The sequence below is a fragment of the Semicossyphus pulcher genome, unplaced genomic scaffold (assembly GCF_022749685.1).
Source record: "Semicossyphus pulcher isolate SPU_LCO1_2020_fin unplaced genomic scaffold, fSemPul1.0.p SCAF_16, whole genome shotgun sequence".
Lineage (NCBI taxonomy): Eukaryota > Metazoa > Chordata > Actinopteri > Labriformes > Labridae > Semicossyphus > Semicossyphus pulcher.
In genome coordinates, this window is record NW_027211670.1 from 24,046,651 (window position 1) to 24,070,627 (window position 23,977).

Sequence of the window (23,977 nt, forward strand, 5' to 3'; positions counted from 1 at the left end):
CATAAAGGAATCTTTCTTTGTGTCAATCTGTAGTGACGCTGTGGACTCTTTCAAGTTTGGAGTGAACAGGAAATGCCTTTTCTTGGACATGATATCTCCCGGTCACCACAAGGAACACAGTGTACAGTGAGAGAAAAATAAAATTAACCTCATCCGAATGTTGAAACTATTAAAAATGTTTTTTATATTACTTGGATTTCCTGTGCTTTTTGTCGTAAATTATCTTTAGTGTTATTTAAAGTTATAATCTCGAAGTTCTCAGTTTCGTTCTCTTTGGCGGCCCCTTATGGCAATGAAAGGGAATTGCGTACGTCCCAATTTAACCAGACGTCCACGGTTGGCTCCGGTTGTAACTCTTGATTTTCCTGGCTGACGGTCGCTTTCCTTTTCAGACTGTTTGCCTTCATCTGAGCGTCGAGTTTGTTTCTTCTTCTTTGGATTTTCACTTCTTGTTGAAGTTGTATCTGTAGTCATCCATCTTTTCTTTGTTTGTTCAGCCATAGTAGATTACTGTTTACTCGCAACACTTGCAGAGACCGGAAAAGCAGCCCTTTAGCGTCACTAACTAGGCGCTACCGGTGACTTTTCCCACAGCCACCAAGTCTCTAATAATACTATATACTGCAATGCTCATTCAGCGATAGATAGTGACTTAACAGACATTTATTTAAATGAAAATCTTCGAGATTGTTACCTTAATTTAGAGAAGTTTTAAATAAAAAATCATTTGGAAGAGAGAGACGGGAAACAAACCAAGAAAGGTGCTGCACTATATGAAATGTTGGTATCAAACTGTCACAGTGATTTCTCTCTGCCAGGGAGCCTTTAGTCACATCCAAGGTGCTTTAGTGAAGGCCAAACACGTTCTGCAGAGGCATAAAACATTTGGATTACTTTTTTGAATCGCAAGGTAAATTTTAAAGTGGTTGACAGTTAAAGCACTGAAGTCCCCGAGCATGCAGACCTCTATGATGACAAAGCATCCATACTGGCTGAAAATGACTGAATTGTTTAACATCAGCCTTTAACAAACAGCTGTCATGGTCACTACATGCAGTGCTACATGCAAAAAAAACAAGCAATCAATTCTTATGTTTATGCAAAACCTCTAGAGGCACAGTATCTACAGAGTCATGCAGATATCACATTATGTGGGTGACAAATGTCTGCACACTATTCTTCCTCCATATAATGTGTTGTGGTTAAAAACTCACAGCAGCATTTCTTTCTGGCAACAATGTCCGTGTGACTCTGAATAATCCACAGAGCTCATTGGAGCTGCTGTACTAAAACATTAACCCCATGAAAACTGTCAACAGCAAGTTCTGCAGGTATTCCAGAGGATATGACACCAAGTCTTTTTACATTACTAAATACCACTTCCACTATTTGTAATTTGTGCAAACTGACCCTATCATTTATGACGGTTTGATCTCTAACTGCAAATATGGGATGCAAATGCAACATGCATGATGCACTCTTACCTTTGACCTTTTGTCCATTGACTTAAACTGTGGTGAGGCGGCTGCTTCGAATAACTTGTCCTGTTAATTAGAATGCAACAAGACAACAGACTTTGTGCAGCTTTCTGGCCTTTGTAACTTTCTATTCAATGACAGAAATTAACACAATTATCTAAGTCAATAATCTATTCCCAAGATTCATGTTTAGTAAAAAGTGACTGGAGGTTGTCTCTTACCAAAGTCCATGCTGATGTTTAAAGGTGAGTCGTACATCTGTAGGTACTGCTGCGGAGTCAGGAGCTCATCTCGAGTCAAAAGTTTTTCAAGAACCTTCTGAGAGACAATCAGCTCCTTAGTCTCGTCCAGCACTGACCCGGGTACAGCCTGAAAGTCAAATCAAACAGTCAGAGAAAAACACTTTTATTAACCTAACACTTACAGCATTGTTTTAAAGTTAAAAAATCCAATATATGTTTAAAAAAACACAAAAAGCAGACTCACCGACTTAGATATTTCCATCTGATCACCAAGTTTCTGTGTCACTGACAGAACAGTGCAAAGCAGAGTCTCTGTGCTCTCTTCCTCTTCCTCATGTCTCTTAGTGTCCCCGACCACCTGATCTGCTCTGAGCTCCTTTAACAACATGAAACACTCAGACACACAATACTCAACGTATACAGATCATAAATCACAAAGAAAACATAAAGAAAAGTGACAAATTACAGGAAAAAAATTGATAAATGTGTAAAGAAACTTAATGTTGATGTAACGGCTAAGAATTTAAAAATCAAATACTATGTCCTCCACATTCAGCGGATCTCAACAAGACACTTTGATTTGTCTTTGTCTCGTATAAATGACCAAACAAAACTACAAACAAACCTTGTAGCTCCACTGCTGGAACATCCTGCTGTCAGGGTTCTGTTCCAGGAACACAACCTTGGGAGCTTCCAGCAAGGTACTAAAACATAAACGTAAAAATAAAGTGAATGTGTCCATAAACTATTTACCAGTCACTTGAAATAAAGTATAATACAAATAACAGGTTGATATATACCTCAGATACATGTCTTTGAAACTGCCAGCCACCTGACAGGGCTTTTAAGCTGAAAGGTTATGGCTATTATTTTGACAGATTGATTAATGTATATATTAATATATGAAATATTTGGATATGATTCACAATTAGTTAGAAGGGCTATTTTGCTTCACAGTTTTTAGAATCACTGAATAACCTGTTGCAATCACTATGTTGTGTTTTTTTGTTGGGCTCTGAATCAAACAAACATTTTTTCTTACATCCGGAGAACAAGATTTGTTGGCCAGGAAATCTGTGCAGCATTACAGTACTTTATAATGCTTTTGCACTTTGCCATATTGACAATAATTTGATTTATTGTGCAGCGCTTTCCTTTCATTGGATTGTTGCAGCCTTAAAAACATGGGGTCTTGGGTGTGAATATTTAACAAACAAGATAATACAGAACAACGTGAATACTGTTAGATATAAAACATAGTGATAGGTAAGATTATTTTCCCAACCTTTTAAAAAAAAGCAGATGTAAAGGGCTATTGAACTGTACAGTGAAAGTCATTGTATCACAAAACTCATCTGCAGAACAAGAAATCATCCTGACCCCTGTGGCTGTTGTTGCATCTCTTTCAGGTCTTTCAGAACAGAAAGCAGGACCTCCTGGGAGGACTGGAACAGAGCGACACAGAATAAAAGGTTGTTATCTAAAAACCTTCATAATAGGTGGATTCTGTGAACATTCATTTGCAGTAAAACTTACCTCAATGATATGCAGCGCACAGTGTGGATAAATTAACAGCAGGCCTGTCAAGGGATCCAAAAGATATTGTTTGCTTAACTGGAAGTTGAGTCTTTCATAATGAGCTGCATGGAGACAAAAGACAGAACATTGTTTCAGTTGGTTGCCATAATCTGAGACTGAAAGGCCTGACAACATGAAAGCCCAGCTGTGTTGTCAAAACAGTTAGAAGCAGCCTTTTATTGTCGGCTTTCTACTCTAATTTTTGTCCAAGAATTCCAACTACAAAAAGCTCTGACAGACATCTATTCACATCCTGAGGTGTGAAAGCTGTAAAAGTACCCAAACAAGGGAAACAAGGCAGCCTTTCACTGCTCTCAGGGTGCTATAGCATGTTTCTCTGGTTTAAAGAGCTGGAAAATTGTTCATAGTGAACTGATTTTCTCAGAAATCTACTGTACGGCTAGCAAACAGCATTTGTAATATCGACAACATTACCATCACCCTTCATTTCTCCCTGAAGGAAAACTGGATTAAATGGGTAAAAGGTGATTAGTTCATTGATTAGATCATATTGTCAGTGGAATATAAATGCCTTATTATCAAGCGCTCAGCTTTTGTGCTCTCAGCCCTTGTAGCTGTAAGGTAATTGAGGGCTGACCTCCTACTTCTGTCCTGTCAGCAAGATGATGGGGGAGCCGAGCAATCAGGATCAGCCGCTGTAGCACAATTTTCTGCAGAGACAAAGAAGGAAAGTCTTAGAAAACCCTCAAAACAAAAGTCCTGAAACACCTGTAGAGGGCTTTGTCACATATTAAACACATACAGAAATCACATGCTCATATAAGGCTATAACCCAATGTAAAATGATATGATATAAAAGTGCTGATTGGATGAAGGATTTGATAGCAAGCTATAGCCTTAATTCTTCTCCTTTTTATTTAAATAAATGTGATACAAACCACATCTTCCTCCACATCCTTCCTCTGTGCCATAAGCTGGTGAAATAAACTAGTTCCAGTCCCATCCTCTTTCTTTTCCTCTGCTTTCAATCGGCCCATTTCCTCCATCTTACTCTCTCTATGTCCAGTTCAAGCACTGAGTGAGTGAAGTGAAGCATAAACGAGCTGTGTGCCTCGAATGTTTATAAAAGCGTATATCCTAGAAACCTATTGTTCAGGAGATGCTATAAAATGTCCTCTGATGCAATTATATATCCACCAGTAAAAACAACTGAGCCAATCCCAGGCCAGGACAGAGGACAAAGCATTCAGATGACAAATGAGATTTAGTCCGAAGCAGGTCCTCTCCTATTATAACAGGACAAATGTGTGCTCCTGGAAGTTCAAGTTAAAACAACTTAATTCATCTTTTGTTTAGTCTTAATAATAGTCTAATAAAACCAAATAATTTCATCAATCCTTCTGACTGTAAACAAGCCTTGTCTACACTCATTTCTCACATGTTCATTTACCATATTATTTCTCAGGTGAATATTGAATGAAAGCTAATTAAATTGGCCTTTTAGAGGAGATTTTATATTCAGATATGGAGTCATATGTCTTTATTACACAGTTGTGTAATAAAAAAAGACTTTTTGTACTTTTTCTGCTTTTATGTTGTTTCTTTTAAAGGTAAAACTACTGTGTACTACGCTATTTAAGGACGCTGATGTGATAAATATGCCTTCTTACGTGTTTGTTCTTGGGCCATATTTTAGGTTTTTGCCGTTGTTTGTGGGGCAATATGTAACCTTAAATGAAAATGACTTAACGTTTCATAGCTTCCACCGGTAGTGCTCAGGTTGTTAGCTAGGCTAGCTAGCTCCACCATTAAAACTCTCCAGTACAAACCTCTCTCATTTTCCCTTGCAACACATCAAACATATTCATTTCTTCTTCATCCGGGTCCCTGAATCCACAAGATTTGAACGAAAAACTTCTAATTTTTTGTGAAGATGCCATGGTAAAACTTCGCAGCTTATCGAGAAATGTTTGGGGTCCTCGCTATTTGTTGGTTACCATAACAACAAACTGGCGCGTTCTACGTCACCACCACGTAACTTTAAGTTGTTTTTTGAATCAGTCGACTGTTTGCTTAGTTTTTCTTTTTTTTGTTGAACACACGTTTGAGAACATACAAACAACTCTGAGATGATACCTTAATTGTAATACTAATACAACATTTATTATTATATTTATTATCAAAATTGATTAGGGAACAGAAACGAATTTAATTAAAAATTAGATTTCTGTGAAAAAAAAAAATAGAAATTAATGTTTGCACTTGGTTTTCATTCTTACATAAATCTGAACATTAACCAAAAATATTCTTGTATAAAGGCGCTGTTGTCCTCGATGACCAGCAGGTGTTGCTAATTTATCATTAACTGAATATCTTGCGCAGTTTGTGTGCAGCAACGACGCTCGTGAACACGACAGCTCGTGAAAATAGAGAGGAAATCCACCCTAAAATCATATTATTTTTACTGTCGTATTTTACGACTGTTTACGGTAAGAATCCACAAAATTCAATGTTAACATGCATTCAAATATTTTCTGTATTCACTTTGTCCACACACTGGTACAACTGTTAAGGTCTTCAATTTACCTGATCGTATAAGGAGTGAAAATATTCATATTTTAGGTGTATTGTGCTTTAAATCCCCGCTGAGAGGAGGCAGCAGATCAGCACAGCAGAGGAGAGGGTACGGTCGGCCTCGGCACCTCACACCAGCGAGCAGAATGGACTGATAAACATCTCATTTCGGGGCGATGTTCAGGTACTAATTTCTATACAAATTTCCTTTATTTTGTCTTTATTTAAAATACAATAAAACCAATATTCTTGAACTAGCATGTCGGTGAGTATGATCGCTGATCGTTCGTTTGGTTCACGGCTGGTTTGCACACCCAGTTTTGACAGCTGAGCTCAGCATCATCATTCTTATTTCTGTCGCTTATTTCGGCGTAATTTTTAGTCCTTTTTAAATTATGTTTCAATACCAATTCTTGTATTTATTGTTTGTTTAGTGCAATAATTTAAATATTTTATCCTTCTTTTGCTCTGACTATCATAAGATCAGTGCTCAACAGGGTCATTTCTCCTTTGCATTTTAACCTCATCACTAAGTAGGCTATGTCATTAATGTGTATAAATGGTAAGATTTTAAAGTGGGTTTTTGTGAGTTTAACCCTAGTATTGTCTTTACTTTACACCTTTACTTAAATCACCCTTAAAATAATATAAGATATTCCTGTAATATCCAAATTAGTATCAAGCTAATGCAGTTTACATGAAAGAAAAAAACGTTAATTAAAAAACTATTCCAGGCCATTTGTATGATGCTTTGAATGGCTTGGGTTGCATTTACCTCTACTGGAATAATATTCGAGTGTCCCTCTAGGATTTTAGTTGAAGTGAGTGAATATAATCTGAAGTTGAATTATTCAGAAGATCAGAGAGAAATATATTCTTGGCAACATACTGCAGAAATCAGTGACTGATGGAGAAGCCAAGTTCTGGTTATGTAAATAAGATTTCTGGCGTCTTGTCCTGTGTTTTTCTGAATTTTGTGATTTTTATTTTTTATTTTTATCATGAATGTTTGTGATGAACTGGAGGATAAAGTGTTGAGTGTTTCTGGGTTTACTCAGGTTTACCAATGTCCCGTTGGTTGTAAAACGTTTTTATTGAAAGTCAAAAGGACGCACGTCTTTATAACATGATGCTGGAGGTCACCATTATTTACTGTGACACTGAACACAACTGTAGCATCTGTTGACCTTGTTCTGTCTCTCCACCCTCTGGCTGTTATCTTTTTTCAGACCACACCTTGGAAACGTCTCTATCTGTTTTTACTAATAACACTCTGACAGTTTTAAGTGGTGACATCAGGTTTTTGTACATGCACAAATTTAGTTTAGCATTTTTCACTGTGCCAGATATATATATATCATACAACAAACATCCACTTATTGATCACTTTTAAGTAATAGCTCTATTAATTAAGCTATTGGGAAATATTCTTCTTCTTGAGAGAGTTATTTGAGAAGGCCACTCCCATGTTTGTGTGTTCATTACGAAGCATTAGCCAGAGGACAATAAGCTTAGCCTAGCATAAAGCCCCTAAGCAAGGGTGATACAGCTAGCAAGGCTCTATGAAATTGTTCTTAAATTTTTGGTGATTAACATGTTAAACAACAAGATCTAAAATGTTAATTTGTGAGATTTAAAAATGCAGGTAGGCATATTTCTGGACATTTAGGTGAGCCAGGCTAGTTGTCGACACTGTTTCCAGTCTGAATGTTAAGCAAAGATAGCAGGTGAGTGCTAACTGGCTCTATAGCTTCAATTTTAGGCATACATACATTAATGTGGTATATATTTTCTCATCTAAATCCCTGCATTATTTACTGAAATGTCAAACTAGTGTTGTTGGCTGAGTCACCTGAAATAGAGATAATTAGGCTGAAAACAACTCAAAGAGCTTTCCACTTTTAATCTATTGTTATTTGAAATTTAGTTTAAAGCCTTCATTCATCAGTGTGCTGAAAGTTTGGATAATATTCTTGTTAATTTACAAAGAAACAAACTTGGAGGCAGTTGTTCAAAGCCAATAGAGGTCACCAAAATGGTGCTCCTAGCAGGTAAACAAAGTTATATTCTCTGATTTCAAAGTGTACCTCTTCTATTGATTAACAGACTTTGTGCCCTTTGACTGTATGTTTGGTTTACAGGTCAACCACACTGCTCACTAACTTTTGTTTCCCATACATTCAAAGCAAGTGAAAGCAGCATGTTTCAAATGTGGGACAAAAGAGCTTTGTCCTCTGCAAACATTGTTCAACACTGATGGGCCAAAAAGCTTTGGTGCATTGTGGAGCGTCTCTGTTTCTGTAGCCTGTTTAACTTCTGTAAAGTAATTAACGACAATAGCTTTCCTAAAATGTAGTAGTTTCTCATGCAGCCGTTAGTCACTTTCCTTTCCGCTTGTGCTCACATTAAGTTTGGTGTTCAGGGGTTTAATTCCTGCTTTCACTCTAATTAATTATGAGTCAGTGTGATGAATGAGGATCCTGCCCACGAAGGGGCAGCGGGATCTGCAATTTTCTTTCATTAGTCGGCTGGTAAAGTGAACTCTTACTTTAAGAGGTTTTCTGAACAAAATCTACATTTTTTTCAATAAATTATAGATTTTCTGTTTGGTGAATTTCAAGTATAACTTCTCATGTTTTTTCCACTCTCAGTTTTTCAACTGATGGAAGGCCTAATGAAACTGAAAATGCAGTTTTATCTGTAGGAGCTGTTATTTTGTTGAAATCTTGGAAAGCAGGATATGATGTGCTCTGTGAAACGTACTCCTCTGGGTTTCTGGGAGTCTGTAGGGAAATCTTTTGATGGTGAATTCCCAGCTGTGATTTTTAAATTATTGATCTCTGCCTTCCTACTAAGAAAGATTTCAGGCACATAGAGGAGGCTTTAAGAAATCTAAAGAAGAGATTGAAAGTAAAAGTGAGAGTTGGCTCAGCTGTGATTCACTTGAGAGTGTTGATTTGTCCAAAATACTTTAACACTCTGTGAGATAAAACGACACCCTTTTTAAACGCTTGTTTTTTCTCTTTCTCTTCCAGATTTGTTTGCCATGGAAAAAGATATGATACCAAAATTCTCCTCCAAAGACGAGGAAATTGACTTCTGGAAGGCTCTTACCCTCAAGTACAAGAAAGGGTATGTAAACCAGCTCATACTGGGATGCTCTTTCTCTTTTGGAAGCATTTACTCAAAGAATAACAAGTTCAACTTGATGGGACATTTGTCGTACAGTCAGGTAAAAAGATACAGAAATGGGGCGCTGGTTTAGCTCAGCGGTCAAAGCACGCACGCCATCAGTCCTCGATGTAGCAGCCCCGGGTTCAACTCCAACCCTCCGCCCCTTGCTGCATGTCGCCCCACTCTCCTCCCTCATTTCCAACCCAATCTACTGTCCTGTCAATTAATGCAAAAGGCAAAGAAGACAAGCCTGCACCCTTACTCAATACCACTCAATAGACTAATCACAACGTTTCAACACAATGACCTTCTTTAGGTGATAGTTCAACAACTATCACCAGCAGCAATGATTGAAAAAGTCCGTGTGAGCAGCATTCAGTTTGACATAGTGAAGCTGTTTCTGCAGCCTGCTGTGTTTTGCATGTAAAACGATGAAACATAGTTTTAATATCAGCGTTCTTACAGCCTTTATAGTGAATATTTGAAGTCAAACTGCCTCATTTGAATCACAACATGTGATAGAAACTCAGCAGCCTCTTTGTGTCTGTGGGAACGTCGGCTCACCGCAGCAGGAATACATCACGTACAGGAACGTTTGATCTGCTCTTCTCTTGGATTTCTGACTCTCATTCTTTCAGTCTCAATTAAAAGCTAGTGTTGACATATCCAGTGACACTGTTGGAGCAGTTTTAAGTAGGACAAGCAGTGAAAGCTCTGCCTTTTTATTCCCAGAAGATGGCTCACGTTTCACATCAAACATAAAAGGTTTGCTGTCTCTTTGTCCTCCTGCTGTGAAAGGGTTTACGTGAAGGTACAGCTGCTGGTGTTCGCTGTCATTAGTACTCAACAGTTTAATGATCTAAAGGTTACTAAAATTAGCTCACAACACCTCGCTTGATTAAGAAGTGATCTCTGAAATCTCAACATCCTGTGCTCAAGGAAACAAGCTCAGACCTACACCCCGTTATGTAAGAGTCTGTAGACAATGAGCCTCCTTCAAGGTCGAGGAAACGTCCGTCCTGTTTGTGTTTGGTGTGCGTGACGAAGGCTGCTCTGAAGCTTTCAGTTTAACAACATGAAACTATTTTTCCTTTATTAGCAGGATACTGCGTACCTGTCCTCGAAGAATCTGTAGGCAGGGATGTGGATTTCCAGGACAGCAAATGTTCTGGTTTCCGTTTGTAATACGCTTGATGGCCGAGTAATATTGACCAATCACGTATCAGCAGGCTGCGGTGTGTATGCAGGAAAAACAGTCTGTGTGGAGAGCAAAAGCAGGCAGAACGTAATCCGCCGTAATGACATCCCGGCTCCCATCAGCGTGATCTGACGACGATTTAGCTTCTTATTAATCTCTGTAAACAGACATCTGCATGCTAACAGCTAACAATCTGTGCTAGATCTAAAATTCAAATTCAACTTGATTCTGTGTCACAAAAACTGCTCAGCATTCAGATTTCCCAACTTCCTCGAATGCATCAGAAGTGATGAGTCCGACCTCCCCGTTCAACAAACTTCTCATTTTGAAGTAGTTTTCTTCTCCTCTTGAGGACAGACCTGACAAAGCTCTAATTTTTACTTCTTACAAATCTGCATCATGATGTTGAAATTTTGACAAATGACCCGTTAATTAAAGTAAACACAAGAAAAGAAGAAAAACGGGTTCTTTTTCTGTGAACAATGCAGCACGCGGAAAAGGAAGTCGTTTATCGCTAACCGCTGGCTACACGCCCGGCATGTTCACCGATTGATTTTCTTTTTTTGTGGCTGTTCCTGAGCTTTTAATCTAAATGTTCTTGTTATAGGAGGATTTCACCTTCCATTTTCAGACTCTTTAGTCTTTAGAAAAGTTTTATTTATATAAACAACAATTGCCTTTTAGTAATATAACTGATTTTAAACATGTTGTGCTTCACAAAACTGGTAACAATTGTCCCTAAATCGAGCTAAGAAATACATTCCCTGTCCTAAAATGTTCCTTCTGCTTGTTGAGGATTCCCTTACACTAATTCAGATGCACACAGCAGTATTTGAGTTAAGTGTTATAATAACAGTGAAGAGGAAGCTCCAGTCTGCCAATTAGTCACAGCCAACCTTTTCCTGGATGAGCCAGTTCAAAGTGATGCTGAGTTTTTCCACCTGCAGCTGAACTAAAGGGCTTATAAATGGGCTTTCTGGCTCGGTGCCACCTTCAGCACTCTCGCTCACATGATGGCTGGTTAGTCCAGTTGCCATTTATAGACAGCTGGGTCTGTGCGTGTGTGTGTGTGTGTGTGTGTGTGTTGAACCGTGGCTGTATCAGCAGACGGTTATATAACCAGCACTCTGTGGTAAAGCTGTTGTGTCGTCATGGCGTTTGTTGCTCTGACTGTGATGTCAGCCATCTGAGTTCTGAGAACAGCTGATCTGAATGCACAGAAATGTTGTTGTTGTTGATGATGGAACTACAGAAAACAAGTCTCAAACACAGGATGAAGTGCTGTAAAATCTGATGCATACATGTGGGTCCAAAGGTTAAACATACAAAGGATGTGGCGAGCTGTGTTCCATGTTGTTCTCAGGAATCCCAAGAAAAGAACAAAACTAGTTGTATAAAAATCTGATAAAATAATGTAGATGTTGATTTAAAAACAGGTTGTATGTATATAGTGTTATGTTTCAATTTCAAAGAGGCTCGTCTGTATTTCCTAAAACAGCTGTCCACTGTAGTTTTAACAAACTTTATTTAATCAGGGAGAAAAGGTGCGTTTATCAGGGGACTGTTTACAGCTGGCTGCATGTGGGTCTGCGAGGCAGAGCATCTGAGACTGAGTCAAAACTACAGTCTGTGTGTTTATGGTGATAGAGGAACATGTCGGCTAGTGCAACAGTGTGGTCTAACACTGTGTTGTAATAGCTTTGGATGATTATGAAGAAGGCTTTAGATGCACAAAAACATGTTTTAGTTGATACATTCGTTAGTTTTGGTCTTTTCATGATTTGTTTGCAGCAGCAAAAATCTGCAATATTCTCCGACTTGACCTTTTAAGTGTACGACAGGAAAAACATAATCCCATTAAATCAGCTGTGCTGTGTTCTACCATAACACATGATATCATGCATGAACATTAGCATGATTCTAAACCTAAGCAGAGACAAACAAACAGGATGTACAACTACAACTGATGAACAAACTTGAGTTAAATCTTAAAACCAAACATGTCAAACTGAATCTTGGATTTCCGTAAATGACCACAGCGGATAAATCTGATCATCTTTGGTGCGATTACCACCAAAGGTTATTCGGTGAAGTTGTTTGTGTGTGTGTATAGACCATGTTTACCTTATCTTGATCTAAAATAACACATTAATTTATTGATCTTATTTTGGATTAATCTGAAATATTCAAAGTATATAAAGTTACTTGATGCATATAATAATGTGAAGAGTTCAATATTTCCTTCTGAAATGTTGGATAGAATAGAAAGTAGCAGAAAATGGAAATAATTTACTGAAATAAACTAAATTTCCATCACAAATTAAAAATATAACTGAACCTTTAAACCACTGCACAGAACTCGAGTTCTGGGAGTATGTAGGTCAACCCTCCAGCAGCCACATGTCTTAAAATAAAGAAACCTGCAAGTAAAATCGGATGCCAGTAAGCGGTTTTGTGAGTGCCACAGTTGATGAATTAAACCACCAGTCTCGCATTCGACCTCTTTCTGTCTCCGCTCTTTGTCTAATGGCTCCCCTTCTGTCCGCCTGCAGCTGCCAGGACGCCCAGGAGGAGCTGCTGGAGTTTCAGGAGGGCAGCAGGGAGCTGGAGGCCGAGCTGGAGGCGCAGCTGGGCCAGGCCGAGCATCGAATGAAGGACCTGCAGTCTGAGAACCACAGGCTGAAGAATGACGTGGAAACGTTCAAGGTAAGGAAGGAGATAGAACAACAGGGAGAAGGACATTATCTCTGTACAAGATATTAATGAGGAAATGTCACTCATCAAGACATCAACTAAAGAAAATCCACTGATTCTGCTCCCCGTTCTAATAACAAGCTAACGTTAGCTCTGTCAGATGTTTCATTTACTTACAAAACAGGTTTTGGTTTTTACCGGATGGGAAGTTTTAGCACCAATAACTTTCTCTGTAAAAACAGTTTTGAAAATAGGAGCAACCGCTCATGTATTAGCAGTCTTACGTTAGCTTCATCAGCTAGTTTCTTAGCTACAGCACGTAAAAGTTAGACCTAGTAATTGCTAGGTGTAGATATTTGGTGACAGTTTTAGAATATTATTGAGACTGTGTGAAGCAACTCATTTTAATTTTAATATTTGAACTAAATACTTCTCCAAAACATGAACTTCTCCAAAACATTTAGCAATAGTCTCATCGCAGAATGTGCGATCGTGAGGCAAAATATCTAAAACACGTCAGGACGTATCTACATGCCACGAAATGTGTTTACTTTTTGCGGCTACACCTGCAGCGCACACACGCTGTGAGGTTGTGTGTGTCGACAGGAAGTAGGAGACGGTCAGCTTTCATTCCAAAAGCTACCGCTTGTCTCGTTAAACATACATTTGAACACTTTTAATAATAATACATGGTATGATGACATACCGTACCGCAACTGCAGCCCACAAGTCTATTTTTATTCATCATTTGTGTTTATTTTTGTAGTTAAGAAACATGTCGCTCCACCTGTTCTCGCACTGTGTGAAAAAAGTCGGAGAGGGATTTTTGACTTAAAAGTCCCAAATAACAAAAGAGATTTTTTTTGTTCATTGTAGATATTTACATAAAAACACACTGCATTTATCTGGATACATTTCCTGTATTTTTTTATCACAATAAATATCACATAACAAAAAGTAAACGCAATGTCAGTTTTTTCCAGTACGTGGTCCAGGACATAACCCCGTGTAAAACTGAGGAATTTTGCTGCAATGACTGCATGAATGATTTATTTGTTAAGTGACATAAAAATCAGCAACTAAGGAGTGCTGGTTGAACAAAAGAGAAAGACTTACATTGAGCTCCATTTTCTGACATTTTATTAACCAAACCATTAAATTATTTAACAAATATTCCTTTATTTTAATAGATTTTGAGTCCTCTCCAGAGACTTCCTTTTTTTACATTGTTAATCATCTTGTGAACCCTCAGATTTATCCAAAGTATTGCCGTGCAAATCAAACTGAACTAAATCTTTTAACGCGTCCAGGCTTGTTTTAGATGTTAAAGAAAAAGCTCAAAGTACATTGTTGTCATGTCATTTAAAAGGACCTTGACTGCGACTCTGGATTTATGATGACCAGCATTATGTGTATATGTATCTAATCTTGAACAATACCTTAACCTCTGTTGCATCAAGTACAGCTTGTCCCCCCTTGTACCCATGAAATGAATATTTGATGCTTTCTTATATCACCGCTCGTCCTTGAGAGCGTCTCCGGGGAGTGAGAAGAAGTGAAGTCGCGTTATAACAGCTGCTGCTCCCCTGGATGCTCTCACTACTTATTTATTTTGTCTTGTGGACCTGCTGCTTTGTCTTTCTGCTTATACGTAAGAGGTCATGAGAATATTGGGATCACACCTAAGAGTATGGTCCTGCAGTTCTGTGAGTCCATGTGCTATCTAAATGGTAATCTCACTACAGGAAGGTGTTGACGTACCTTTTTTCACATTCAGCATCGATGGACAAACGCAGCCTCTGTCCTGAGATAGCTGTATACTGATGCAGCTGATCTGACTGACTCTCATACATTATGCATCAGCTCGTGTCTCTCATTCTTATTTTCCCTCCATAATTACGGAGAGGCTGGTGGCACATTTCTGTGTCCAGCCGAGTGAGTCATACCGCCTGCAGGGATGGGATGTGTGTGCCAAGGTGTCTGCCAGGTTCAGACTACGAACATGAGAGGAAAACACACCTTTTGTTGTGGGAGAGAAACTCGATAGTGGTAGTATTTAGGGCAGCTCTTTGGGAATATCTGTCTGAACATCATAACTGAAGACTGGTGGCAGTACAAAGTGGTTTCACCAACTGACAACATTTTTCAGCACAAATTTATCTTCAGAAATTAAACATACCAGAAAATACCATTATGTAAAAGACATGTTAGGAATACTCTGACATTTTACAAAACGTGAGAAATCATTACAATTAAGATAAGATGACCATGTTGCAGAAAACATTGTACATTTACATTGTGAAATACATCGTGAAGAAGACAGTTGTTTATAAAACATAACACTTAAGAAAACACATTATTTGTTTCTGTCTTGTCCTGGTTTCAGAAATGTAGAAATTTTAAATAACAGACATTTCCAAAAACACGAAACATCCGAAAAACACTATTTCCCAAAACAAGGCACTTCTGAAACACTTCCGAAAATATGAAACTTCTGAAAACATGAGAAATAAGACACTTTTGGAAAAATGACACTTTTGAAAATACGATATACACAACACTTCAAAACAAAATATATATCCGAAAACAGGACATTCGGAAAACACAAAACTCCTAAAAACACAACATTTCTGAAAATATGACGCTTCCAGAACAACAACATTTTCACGAAATACATTTCTAAAAAACACGACATTTCGGAAAACACGATACTTCCAGAACAACAACATTTTCACAAAATAGGACACTTCCGTAACGACATTTCCGGAAATACGACACTTCCGGAAAAATGTCATTTCTAAAAAACTTCTAAAAACACAATATATTCGAAAACAAGACATTTCAGAAACCACAAAACATCCAATAAACATGACATTACCGATAATGAGGCCATTTGAAAACACAACATTTACGAAAAAAATCTAAAAGCGCGACAGTTTGAGAAACACCACATTCTGAGAAGGCATTGCCAAAAAAACACACTCGATCTAAAAACAAATCATTAACAAAAACACAACTTTTTACTTTATTGTAGAAAACAGACGCTGTGAACACACATCACAGACTGGAACTAAAACAAAAAGAGGACATACAAAAGAGGAAACACAATTGTCAGGAAAACACGGTTCAGAAAAGACTACTGTTGTCTGATTTGTTAACACTCTTCATCCATTGTTTGTGTTTTGCACCTCAAGGCCACCATACATCACAGCATAAAATATACCGCACCTGTTATACTGTATGTTTCAGTCTGAATGAATGGGACTCTGAATGAGCGAACAGAGGGCAGTCTGGTGTTGGTGCGGCTGGCTGCAGTTAGCTCAGAGCCCACAGTAACTGCAGATATAGGTCAGACATACAGACAGGCCTGGCGGTACTTATTGAGCTGATTGTCTCAGAGCTGGTGAAAATATAGGTCAAACTTAGCATCCGCTGCCTCAGCGTGAGGAGGAGGAAACGAGGGTGGCACTGAAAAATGGATGATAGCGTGTAGGTGGTTATAAGGCTCTGCTGCTCACTGTGTTCTAAATTTAATACATGCCTCTAATACGCGCTGTCTTCTTCCTCCTCTCATCCCTCTGTCTTCCTCCTCTCATCCCTCTGTCTTCCCCCTCTGTCTTCCTCCTCTCGTCCCTCTGTCTTCCTCCTCTCGTCCCTCTGTCCTCCTCCTCAGGACAAGCTGGAGCATCAGTACTCTCAGAGTTACAAGCAGATCTCCATGCTGGAGGACGACCTTGGACAGACACGCAGCATCAAGGAGCAGCTCCACAAATACGTCCGAGAGCTCGAACAGTCCAACGATGACTTAGAGAGAGCCAAAAGGTCTGTTTGAGTCCTTAATGAATAAAATACAAAAATCACTGTATACTTGTGCACTACATTAGTCTGTATAGTTCCTCCTTTAACAGTCTAATGCTCCTGAGTTGCATTTTTATACAATCAGCTGTGAATTGTACACATTTGCAGTACCTAATAATTACATTTTTGCATAGAAATCATGCAGAGAGCTCATCAAATATGATGCTTTTTACTGAGTTTGCTGATTAATTAAAAATAACAAATATGGAAGAAAATTGATCAGGAGAATTTAGATATTTGTTTATCATTTTTAATACAAACATTTTAATGGTTCCAGCTTTTCCTTTTAAAAGATTTTAAATAATTTGAAGGTATTTGTAGTAATTTAGAGGTTTGGTTTTACAAGCTTTGTAAAGATGTCACTTTGGTTTGTAAAACTTTGGGAATTTGTGAAGGAATTTGGTAGAAAATCAATCAATTACTGGAGAAAATAATAGGCAGATTATTCCTACAAATATATTAGTTACAGTCCAAAATAGAAAAAAAATGAGCCCGACCTCAACCAACTACAACTGCAAAATCACTGCATTTTAATCAATGCACGACTAATGATAATGTGATGATATAAGAACAAGGTTTGTTTCCTGTTTATACTTTTAAAATACACTTAATAGCATTTGTAGCACACTAAGGTATATTGAATATTTCATTAATGTTTGAAGCTTTATATTATCATTGTAAATAAAAATTAAAAGGACAAAAGGACAGACACATCTGTTTTTCTCCATCAAACCAGCTACTTTGTGATCGAAGTTTAATCTATATGAAAATTTAAGTCCTCGTTACAATTAGCAAACAGTTCAATTGAATTGATCCCTGGATTTAATTAGATTAAAATCTATTCTGCTCTTGCACAAGCCTGAGATATTGATCCCCGATTCGTACTTGAACAATCATTGCTGTGTGGAACGGACGTATAAAAAGCTGCCCCGGATGTTATTAATAGAATATAATTAATAAAATATATAATGTTGATTTGTTAACTTCTTCTCCTCTCAGAGCTACCATCGTGTCTCTGGAGAACTTCGAGCAGCGTCTGAACCAGGCCATCGAGAGGAACGCCTTCCTGGAGAGCGAGCTGGACGAGAAGGAGTCTCTCCTGGTGTCTGTGCAGAGATTAAAGGATGAAGCCAGGGGTGAGTATCGACTTGATTTCATTAATGAGCAGCGCTGCCAATACCTGCTGCAGCTCATTAACATACAGCTGCTGCACTTCCCCCTACTATTTGATTAAACGTAGGGATTCCTTTGGTTTCTATCCTTAGCTGACTGTTCCTTTTGTGTAGATTTGCGGCAGGAGCTGGCCGTCCGAGAGCGCCAGTCGGATGTAACCAGGATGTCGGCTCCGAGTTCGCCCACACAGGACAACGTGAAGATGGACTCGGCTGTGCAGGCCTCTCTCTCGCTGCCTGCGACCCCGCTGAGCAAAGGTCTGGACAACGCCTTTGCCAACACGACAGGTAGCTGCAGACCGTTTTCCCTCCAGTGCATTTTGTTCTTCTCACATTTCTCCCAGCAAGTACAGACATAGAAAAGTTAGATGAAGGGTGTTTTAATAAAGACACCTGCTTTATGGATTTCTATCACGTGAACTTTAAGTTATTTGAGTCTTATAGATAAAAAGAATCGCCCCCAGTGCTATCAGAGGGGAATAAGTTATCTTAAAGAGGAGAAAAATGTGCATCATTTATAGGCAGGGTGTGGTATTAAAAAAGAATATAACATAAAACATTAGAAACTAGCTACGGAAGCCCTTAGCGGACAAGCACCCAGACATTTTAATCACTCCGTTTTCCCGTGATAACGAGGACATTTCCAATTGTTTTTTCGAGATCTCGAAAATGTATGAAACAATCTTTATTGGAGACTTCATTTTTTAGGCAACTATAATCAATATTTATATTTACCGTGTTCCTCATAGAGATGAAACCACAGAGAACTCCACAGTTTCTCTAAGCAGTCAACTTCCAGTTATTTGTGTTTTATGAAGAAGAGCGTCTCTAGAGCTCCCCGAGGGGAAAATGTCTTAAAGAGGAGAAAAATGTGCATTTATTACTGGCAGGGTGTGGCATAAAGAGATCTCATTTCAGAGATGCGAGTAGATGAAAGAACTATTTTTAAAACATTTACAGGCTCAGACAGATACAGACACACTGGCCCCTCTCAGGCTTTTTTGACATTTTTATCATGTTTTAGAACAAAAGGATTTTTCCTTTTTGTCTACTTCCAAGGTGAAAATGAACCAACAGAGATTTACAGCCAGCTCAGTTTCTTTCAACCCTACACCACATTTTATCCCCTCCTGCTTCTTGTTTTGGTTTTTCAATCTGCAACTTCGTTTCCCTCTCACAGCTCTCCTTTTGGTCGCTGTTATCTGTGAACAATCTCTTTGGGCGTGACCGGAGATTAAACTATGCATGACAACTGTGATAAGGGACGAGTCGACGTCAAGCATAAAGTGTCCCCACACAGCAGTGAAGGCGACTAGTCTGTGCAGCCCCGACAGTGTTGCAGAAAAAAATACATTTGGACATCGCAAAGAACGCAAAACGTGACACTTCAGAAAACTTTTTTCTTTCTTGTCCTGGTTTCCGAAATAACCAACATTTAGAAAACACATTTTTTTAGAATACTGAATTTCTGAAAACACAACATTTCTGGTAACACTGCATTTCTGAAAACGCAGCTTTTCCAAAAACATGAAACTCACGAAAACACAACACTTAGGAAAACATGGCATTTACAAAAACACGATAATTCCGAATAACCACGAAACTTCAGAAAAACATGGCATATCCCAAAACATTTCCGACATTCACGACTAAAAGTTTATTAGATGGATAGTAATGAATGAGGAATGGTATCAGACACAGAAGTAAAACATTCTCCTCTTCTCCTCTTTGTCTTTTCTCTCTCCTCCTCAGCTCTTTCAAACGGCTATGGCAGCAACTCCCCGCTGACTCCCTCTGCAAGAATATCGGCCCTCAACATCGTCAGCGATTTACTCCGCAAAGTAGGGGTGAGTCCTTCCTCCTTCTTCCACTTCCTCAGGGGCTTCGTGTAGAAAGTCATTGTCCTTCCACAGGACAGGAGAGCGTTGTTATATTCATGTTTCTGTCTCCCTGCAGGCTCTGGAGTCGAAGCTCGCCGCCTGCAGGAACTTTGCCAAGGACCAGAGAGCGAGGAAGGCGTACGCGCTCGACAACAGCAACGCGCTCAACGCAAACACAACCAACTACTCGCAGTCGCTCCACACGTCATACTTCGACAAAGCGTGAGTGACTTCATTCTGTTAGTAATGAATGTTTTGGGCTGATTTTGTGTGTTTATTGATGCTAGGTTATATGATGTGTATTGATGTGGTGGACGATGAGGAGGAGTATCTGAGACCTGTGTGCGTTTTTCCCAGCAGGACAGAGATGGTCACGTTCCCTGCATTGATTTTGGGTAATTGCAGCTCCTCCGCCTGCTACTGAGAGTCTTTGGGAGCATGCATGCTGCTGCTTATGATAACAAACCTCTTCTTATAATGTAGAACTCATAGAAGTAACATTAATGGGGGCTTGATGACGACCTCGTCACTAACTATTCAAGGGTGGAGGTGTAATGGTGCTGGAGTTTTTCTGCTGCCTTCTAACGCTAAGCTAACTGAAGATATTTCCTTCTTTTTCAAGTAGTAAAAAGAGTTGTTTTATGTTTTATTTTGGCCTTAAATTTGATTATAACTCAACAAGTGAATTTTTAAGAGTAAGTCAGATTTTTTTACTGTCAGCAAATCCCCGATAAAGACGACAACGAGCAGCGCGTTAGGGTCAGGAGGTCAGACAGAGACAGACTATGTGTGGCTCTAGCTTAAAGACAGTTAGCTCCTAATAAAGATGTAAATTCTTCAAAATGAGTCCTAAATATATAGATTTATTTTATCAAGGGTAAAAGTCCACAGTCATGCGAGCAACTGTGTGAGCCAAATGCTAACATAAGCCTGCTAACTAGATTAATACTAACATGCTGAAGTGTACTAGACCTGCGTCCCAATTCAGGGGCTGCATCCTTCAGAGGACGTATTTGAAAGTCGATTGCGTCACAGCCTCAGATGCGGCCGACAAATGCGTCCTCCGTTTCCCAGGCCGTGAAGGATCCATCGGGCGCATATGTTTGGCCCAACGTATCCTGAGATTCATAACTGTCAATTCAAACAAGATGGCAGACTCTTAAACGGCCGAGGAACACGCTTTAACATGTAAAGGTTTTGGTTTCAACTCAGTTGAATAGCTCAAGCTACAAATGTTAAAAATAATGAAAGACGCCTTGAAACAAATTAACGTCACGTAACTTAACCTATTATTTTGAGGACAGTTTTGTTAGGTAGCTACTTGTTGCTAGGCAACAGGAGCAACGTTTGGTGACTCAAGGATAAGGGCGGGAACAGCTGATGAGGTGATGCAAACAGGAAATCCTCCGTAGACCAGACCGTCTTATTTCTGTTCGCTTTAGCGTCCACACAGGCTACGAATGACTCATCCTCCGTAGATCGCGTCCTTCGAAGGATGCAGCCCCTGAATTGAGACACAGCTTAGGTGTGATGTTTGATGTGTTAGCATGATAACACAGGAAAAAGTTGTGAGTCAGATCAGTTCATTGTCTGGTGTTGTTCTATATTTTGTTTTGCCCACAGATCCCCGACATGTTTAAATAAATCAAACTGAGTGGTTGTTCTGTCGAGTTTTTATGCTGCATCACTCCTGTCTGCTGGTGGTGAAGGCAGAGGCTGGCGGTGTCACAGTGTGTATCGTGTTTCTGCTGTGTGAGGGAGAACTAAAGAGGCAGAGTGTGCATAATGAGAGGAAACGCACAGCAAGGTCATTGTTCTTCTGGTTTCAGAGCAGGACGGTTGTTATGTACACCGTTCACCTTCAGGCAGAGGAGAGTCAGTTTGTCTCCCTCCAGCCCTCACACACGCACTCCTGACAATTTCCAGAAGAAGACAGTCTGCCCCTGAAGTTTTCCAGAGTTGCCCTTTCACACATGTCCCTCACAGCGGGAGATTTCCTGAGAATCCTGACTATTACCTGCTGCGTTCACACATCGGCTCATCCTGAATTCTTGCAGACATTTTACCAGGAGGCTGCAGGAAAAAGTCTGCATGAAGTCGGGGTGAAAAATGTGTTTGTTTGAGTTCTCATGTGCAGCTCACTTGGACAATGTCGGGACATTTTCAGGGCTGCAGTGCCTGTGTGAAAGGGGCTTGAACCTTAACACTTTTTCAGTACTGAACAAATGTCACCTGAAGCTCTTTGTAGCATTTTTGCACGTTTTAATTTGTCATAAAGAAGAATTTTTATGGGATTTTTTACATGAATTAAGGTATCAAAAGATAAAAGTGCTTCTGTGTTGGTGCAGAAACTCAGATTGTTATAGAAAATGATTAAACTATGCCAGGCTTAGCTTTTAAATTTGCTTTCATTTACATTTTCCAGCCGTCTTTCTTTCTGCTCTGCACGTTTATTTCCAGAGTCTTGGCTCCGGCTCAAACCATTCAAGGGCTTACTGGTCTTAGTCCAACAATGACCCACCAAATAAACCAGTTTAACCAGTCAGGCAGGATAACTCTACAGATTCCTTCCCACTTTCTACATTCAAGCTCCATTTTTAGCAGCACAAACACGTCATAGTCGCTGCAGATTCCTCAAGTTAAAATCCCCAAATTCCTACAAAGATAAAAGAAACCTGCAGCTCTGAAGTATAATTCCAGCTTTAGTGCCATAAATATACATGAAGACTTACATTTCTACCTCATTATTTCATAATTTCTCCTTAAAACTTAAAGATTTGTATCATAATCTTCACTTAAAGTTTGTTTTTTTCCACCTCCAGCTCTAACTTTCCTGGCAGAACTGGGCTTCCATACTTATCTCCTTGTTTCTTTAGCTTTATCCGACACATTATACTGTCATGTCAGTGGCTGTCGATGGGTTAATTAATATAAAAATGTATTATTGGTTAATGTAAACATGTTTTTTGTGTGTTTCCTTGCAGCCGGCCCGTGAACGGACTGAAACCTTCCACCCTGACGGCCATCACCGCCCCTCCTGCGGCCTCCTCCCCGGGCTTAGTGCCCCTCGCTGTGTGACATTAACCCCCTCCCCTGTACACCCACCCGAACACACCCGTCCTGCTGTCGGAACACCACATCTGAAAAGAGAGGGACAAAGAGGGAACACAAATGTCTGATACTGTAAAGCTATGTGGGTGTACTGTTAACCCGGACCCTCCTCTCGCTGTCCTCTCACGCTCGACTCTCGTGCTTCGTCTCTGCTGTAATTAAGGGTCCCTGTCTGTATATGTTATGTGTTACTGTGTCTGCTCTAAAGATGGCGCCCCATCTACTCTCTTTAAAAGGATCCCTGTGGCCCTCACTCTGATTTTGTGCACTGAATCGACTAAAAAGGGAAACATTATGCAATTTAAATGTTCTTAGCTGTAAATTCTGATTCACTTTTACAAGCAATAACTGAAATTAAGGCAACATTTCAGTGCACTCACACCCACGGCTGAAACCATGAATGGAAATTAAAGGGTGCACATGTCCTGGATAATAGAGCGGCACATGAACGATGTATCCATCAATTATTGATTCCTAAAAATGTCCCACATGTGAGCGTCAGAGCTCTGGTGTCTCACGGTCGTCTTGTGACTGTTATCTTCTGACCCCTGTACATATTGTTTGTGGTTTCGAAGCGAACAGGAAGTGGCGTCTTTGTGTCATTGTAGTGAGTCCAACACACCGTCTATCCTCTGAACTATGTGACATGATGTGTACAGTATTGGTCATATTGATCGTTATTTATCGACAGCCACTTGTGACGGGCTGTCGTCGTGTCCGGGCCAGTTAATGAGCGGTCTTGTGTCGTGTAGTTGACGTGTTTTATCCGACTTTTTTCCGATTTCTTACACAGCACATTTTCAGTACTGTACAGGATGAACAAGTGAAGCACTTTGACCTCGTGTGAACTCACTTTTTTTATTTAAGTGCAATATGACCTGTTTGTACGGAAGCTGAGGCTGGACATGCTCGCAATTTTTTTTATTATATTATCTTGAGATCATAAATTCATTCAACTGTTATCTCAAAATAACAAGGCTCTTTTTTATTCTCCCATTATCTCTAGTAAAAAAACGATGTTTTTGGATGATACATTTTATCAAGATTACAATTTAAA

At 39.3% G+C, this 23,977-nt stretch overlaps 2 protein-coding genes across 3 annotated transcripts; one reads left to right on the top strand and one right to left on the bottom strand.

Annotated features, from left to right (window-relative positions):
• Positions 1-1,506: 1,506 nt before the first annotated feature.
• On the bottom strand, positions 1,507-5,199 carry tex47 (testis expressed 47). The gene is made up of 8 exons (XM_069663856.1): positions 5,089-5,199; positions 3,897-3,969; positions 3,257-3,360; positions 3,101-3,165; positions 2,346-2,424; positions 1,965-2,096; positions 1,700-1,847; positions 1,507-1,544 (listed from the first exon to the last, which is right to left on the bottom strand). Exons 1-8 carry the CDS (start codon positions 5,197-5,199, stop codon positions 1,507-1,509), a joined length of 750 nt encoding a protein of 249 aa, XP_069519957.1.
• A 735-nt stretch (positions 5,200-5,934) lies between these two features.
• ndel1a (nudE neurodevelopment protein 1-like 1a) lies at positions 5,935-22,970 on the top strand. 2 transcript variants are annotated; one of them, XM_069664686.1, is made up of 10 exons: positions 5,935-6,017; positions 8,869-8,965; positions 12,758-12,911; positions 16,573-16,721; positions 17,757-17,893; positions 18,044-18,217; positions 19,682-19,776; positions 19,886-20,031; positions 20,170-20,204; positions 22,794-22,885. In XM_069664686.1, exons 2-10 carry the CDS (start codon positions 8,880-8,882, stop codon positions 22,802-22,804), a joined length of 987 nt encoding a protein of 328 aa, XP_069520787.1. In that variant the 5' UTR covers positions 5,935-6,017; positions 8,869-8,879; the 3' UTR covers positions 22,805-22,885. The 2 variants fall into 2 exon arrangements, with proteins under 2 accessions (XP_069520787.1, XP_069520786.1); XM_069664685.1 differs by lacking the exon at positions 20,170-20,204 and having other exon boundaries at positions 22,794-22,970.
• The last annotated feature ends 1,007 nt before the right edge of the window (positions 22,971-23,977 follow it).

Bases quoted from the DNA above. Each gene is read 5' to 3' on its own strand.
- tex47 (XM_069663856.1), bottom strand. From the start codon at position 5,199: ATGGCATCTTCACAAAAAATTAGAAGTTTTTCGTTCAAATCTTGTGGA. The intron at 2,425-3,100 runs GTCAGGATGATT...TTTATGTTTTAG, and splicing joins ATGCAACAACAGCCACAGGG to TACCTTGCTGGAAGCTCCCA. The intron at 1,545-1,699 runs GTAAGAGACAAC...TCTAATTAACAG, and splicing joins AAACATCAGCATGGACTTTG to GACAAGTTATTCGAAGCAGC.
- ndel1a (XM_069664685.1), top strand. From the start codon at position 8,880: ATGGAAAAAGATATGATACCAAAATTCTCCTCCAAAGACGAGGAAATT. The intron at 16,722-17,756 runs GTCTGTTTGAGT...TTCTCCTCTCAG, and splicing joins GACTTAGAGAGAGCCAAAAG to AGCTACCATCGTGTCTCTGG. The intron at 17,894-18,043 runs GTGAGTATCGAC...CCTTTTGTGTAG, and splicing joins ATTAAAGGATGAAGCCAGGG to ATTTGCGGCAGGAGCTGGCC.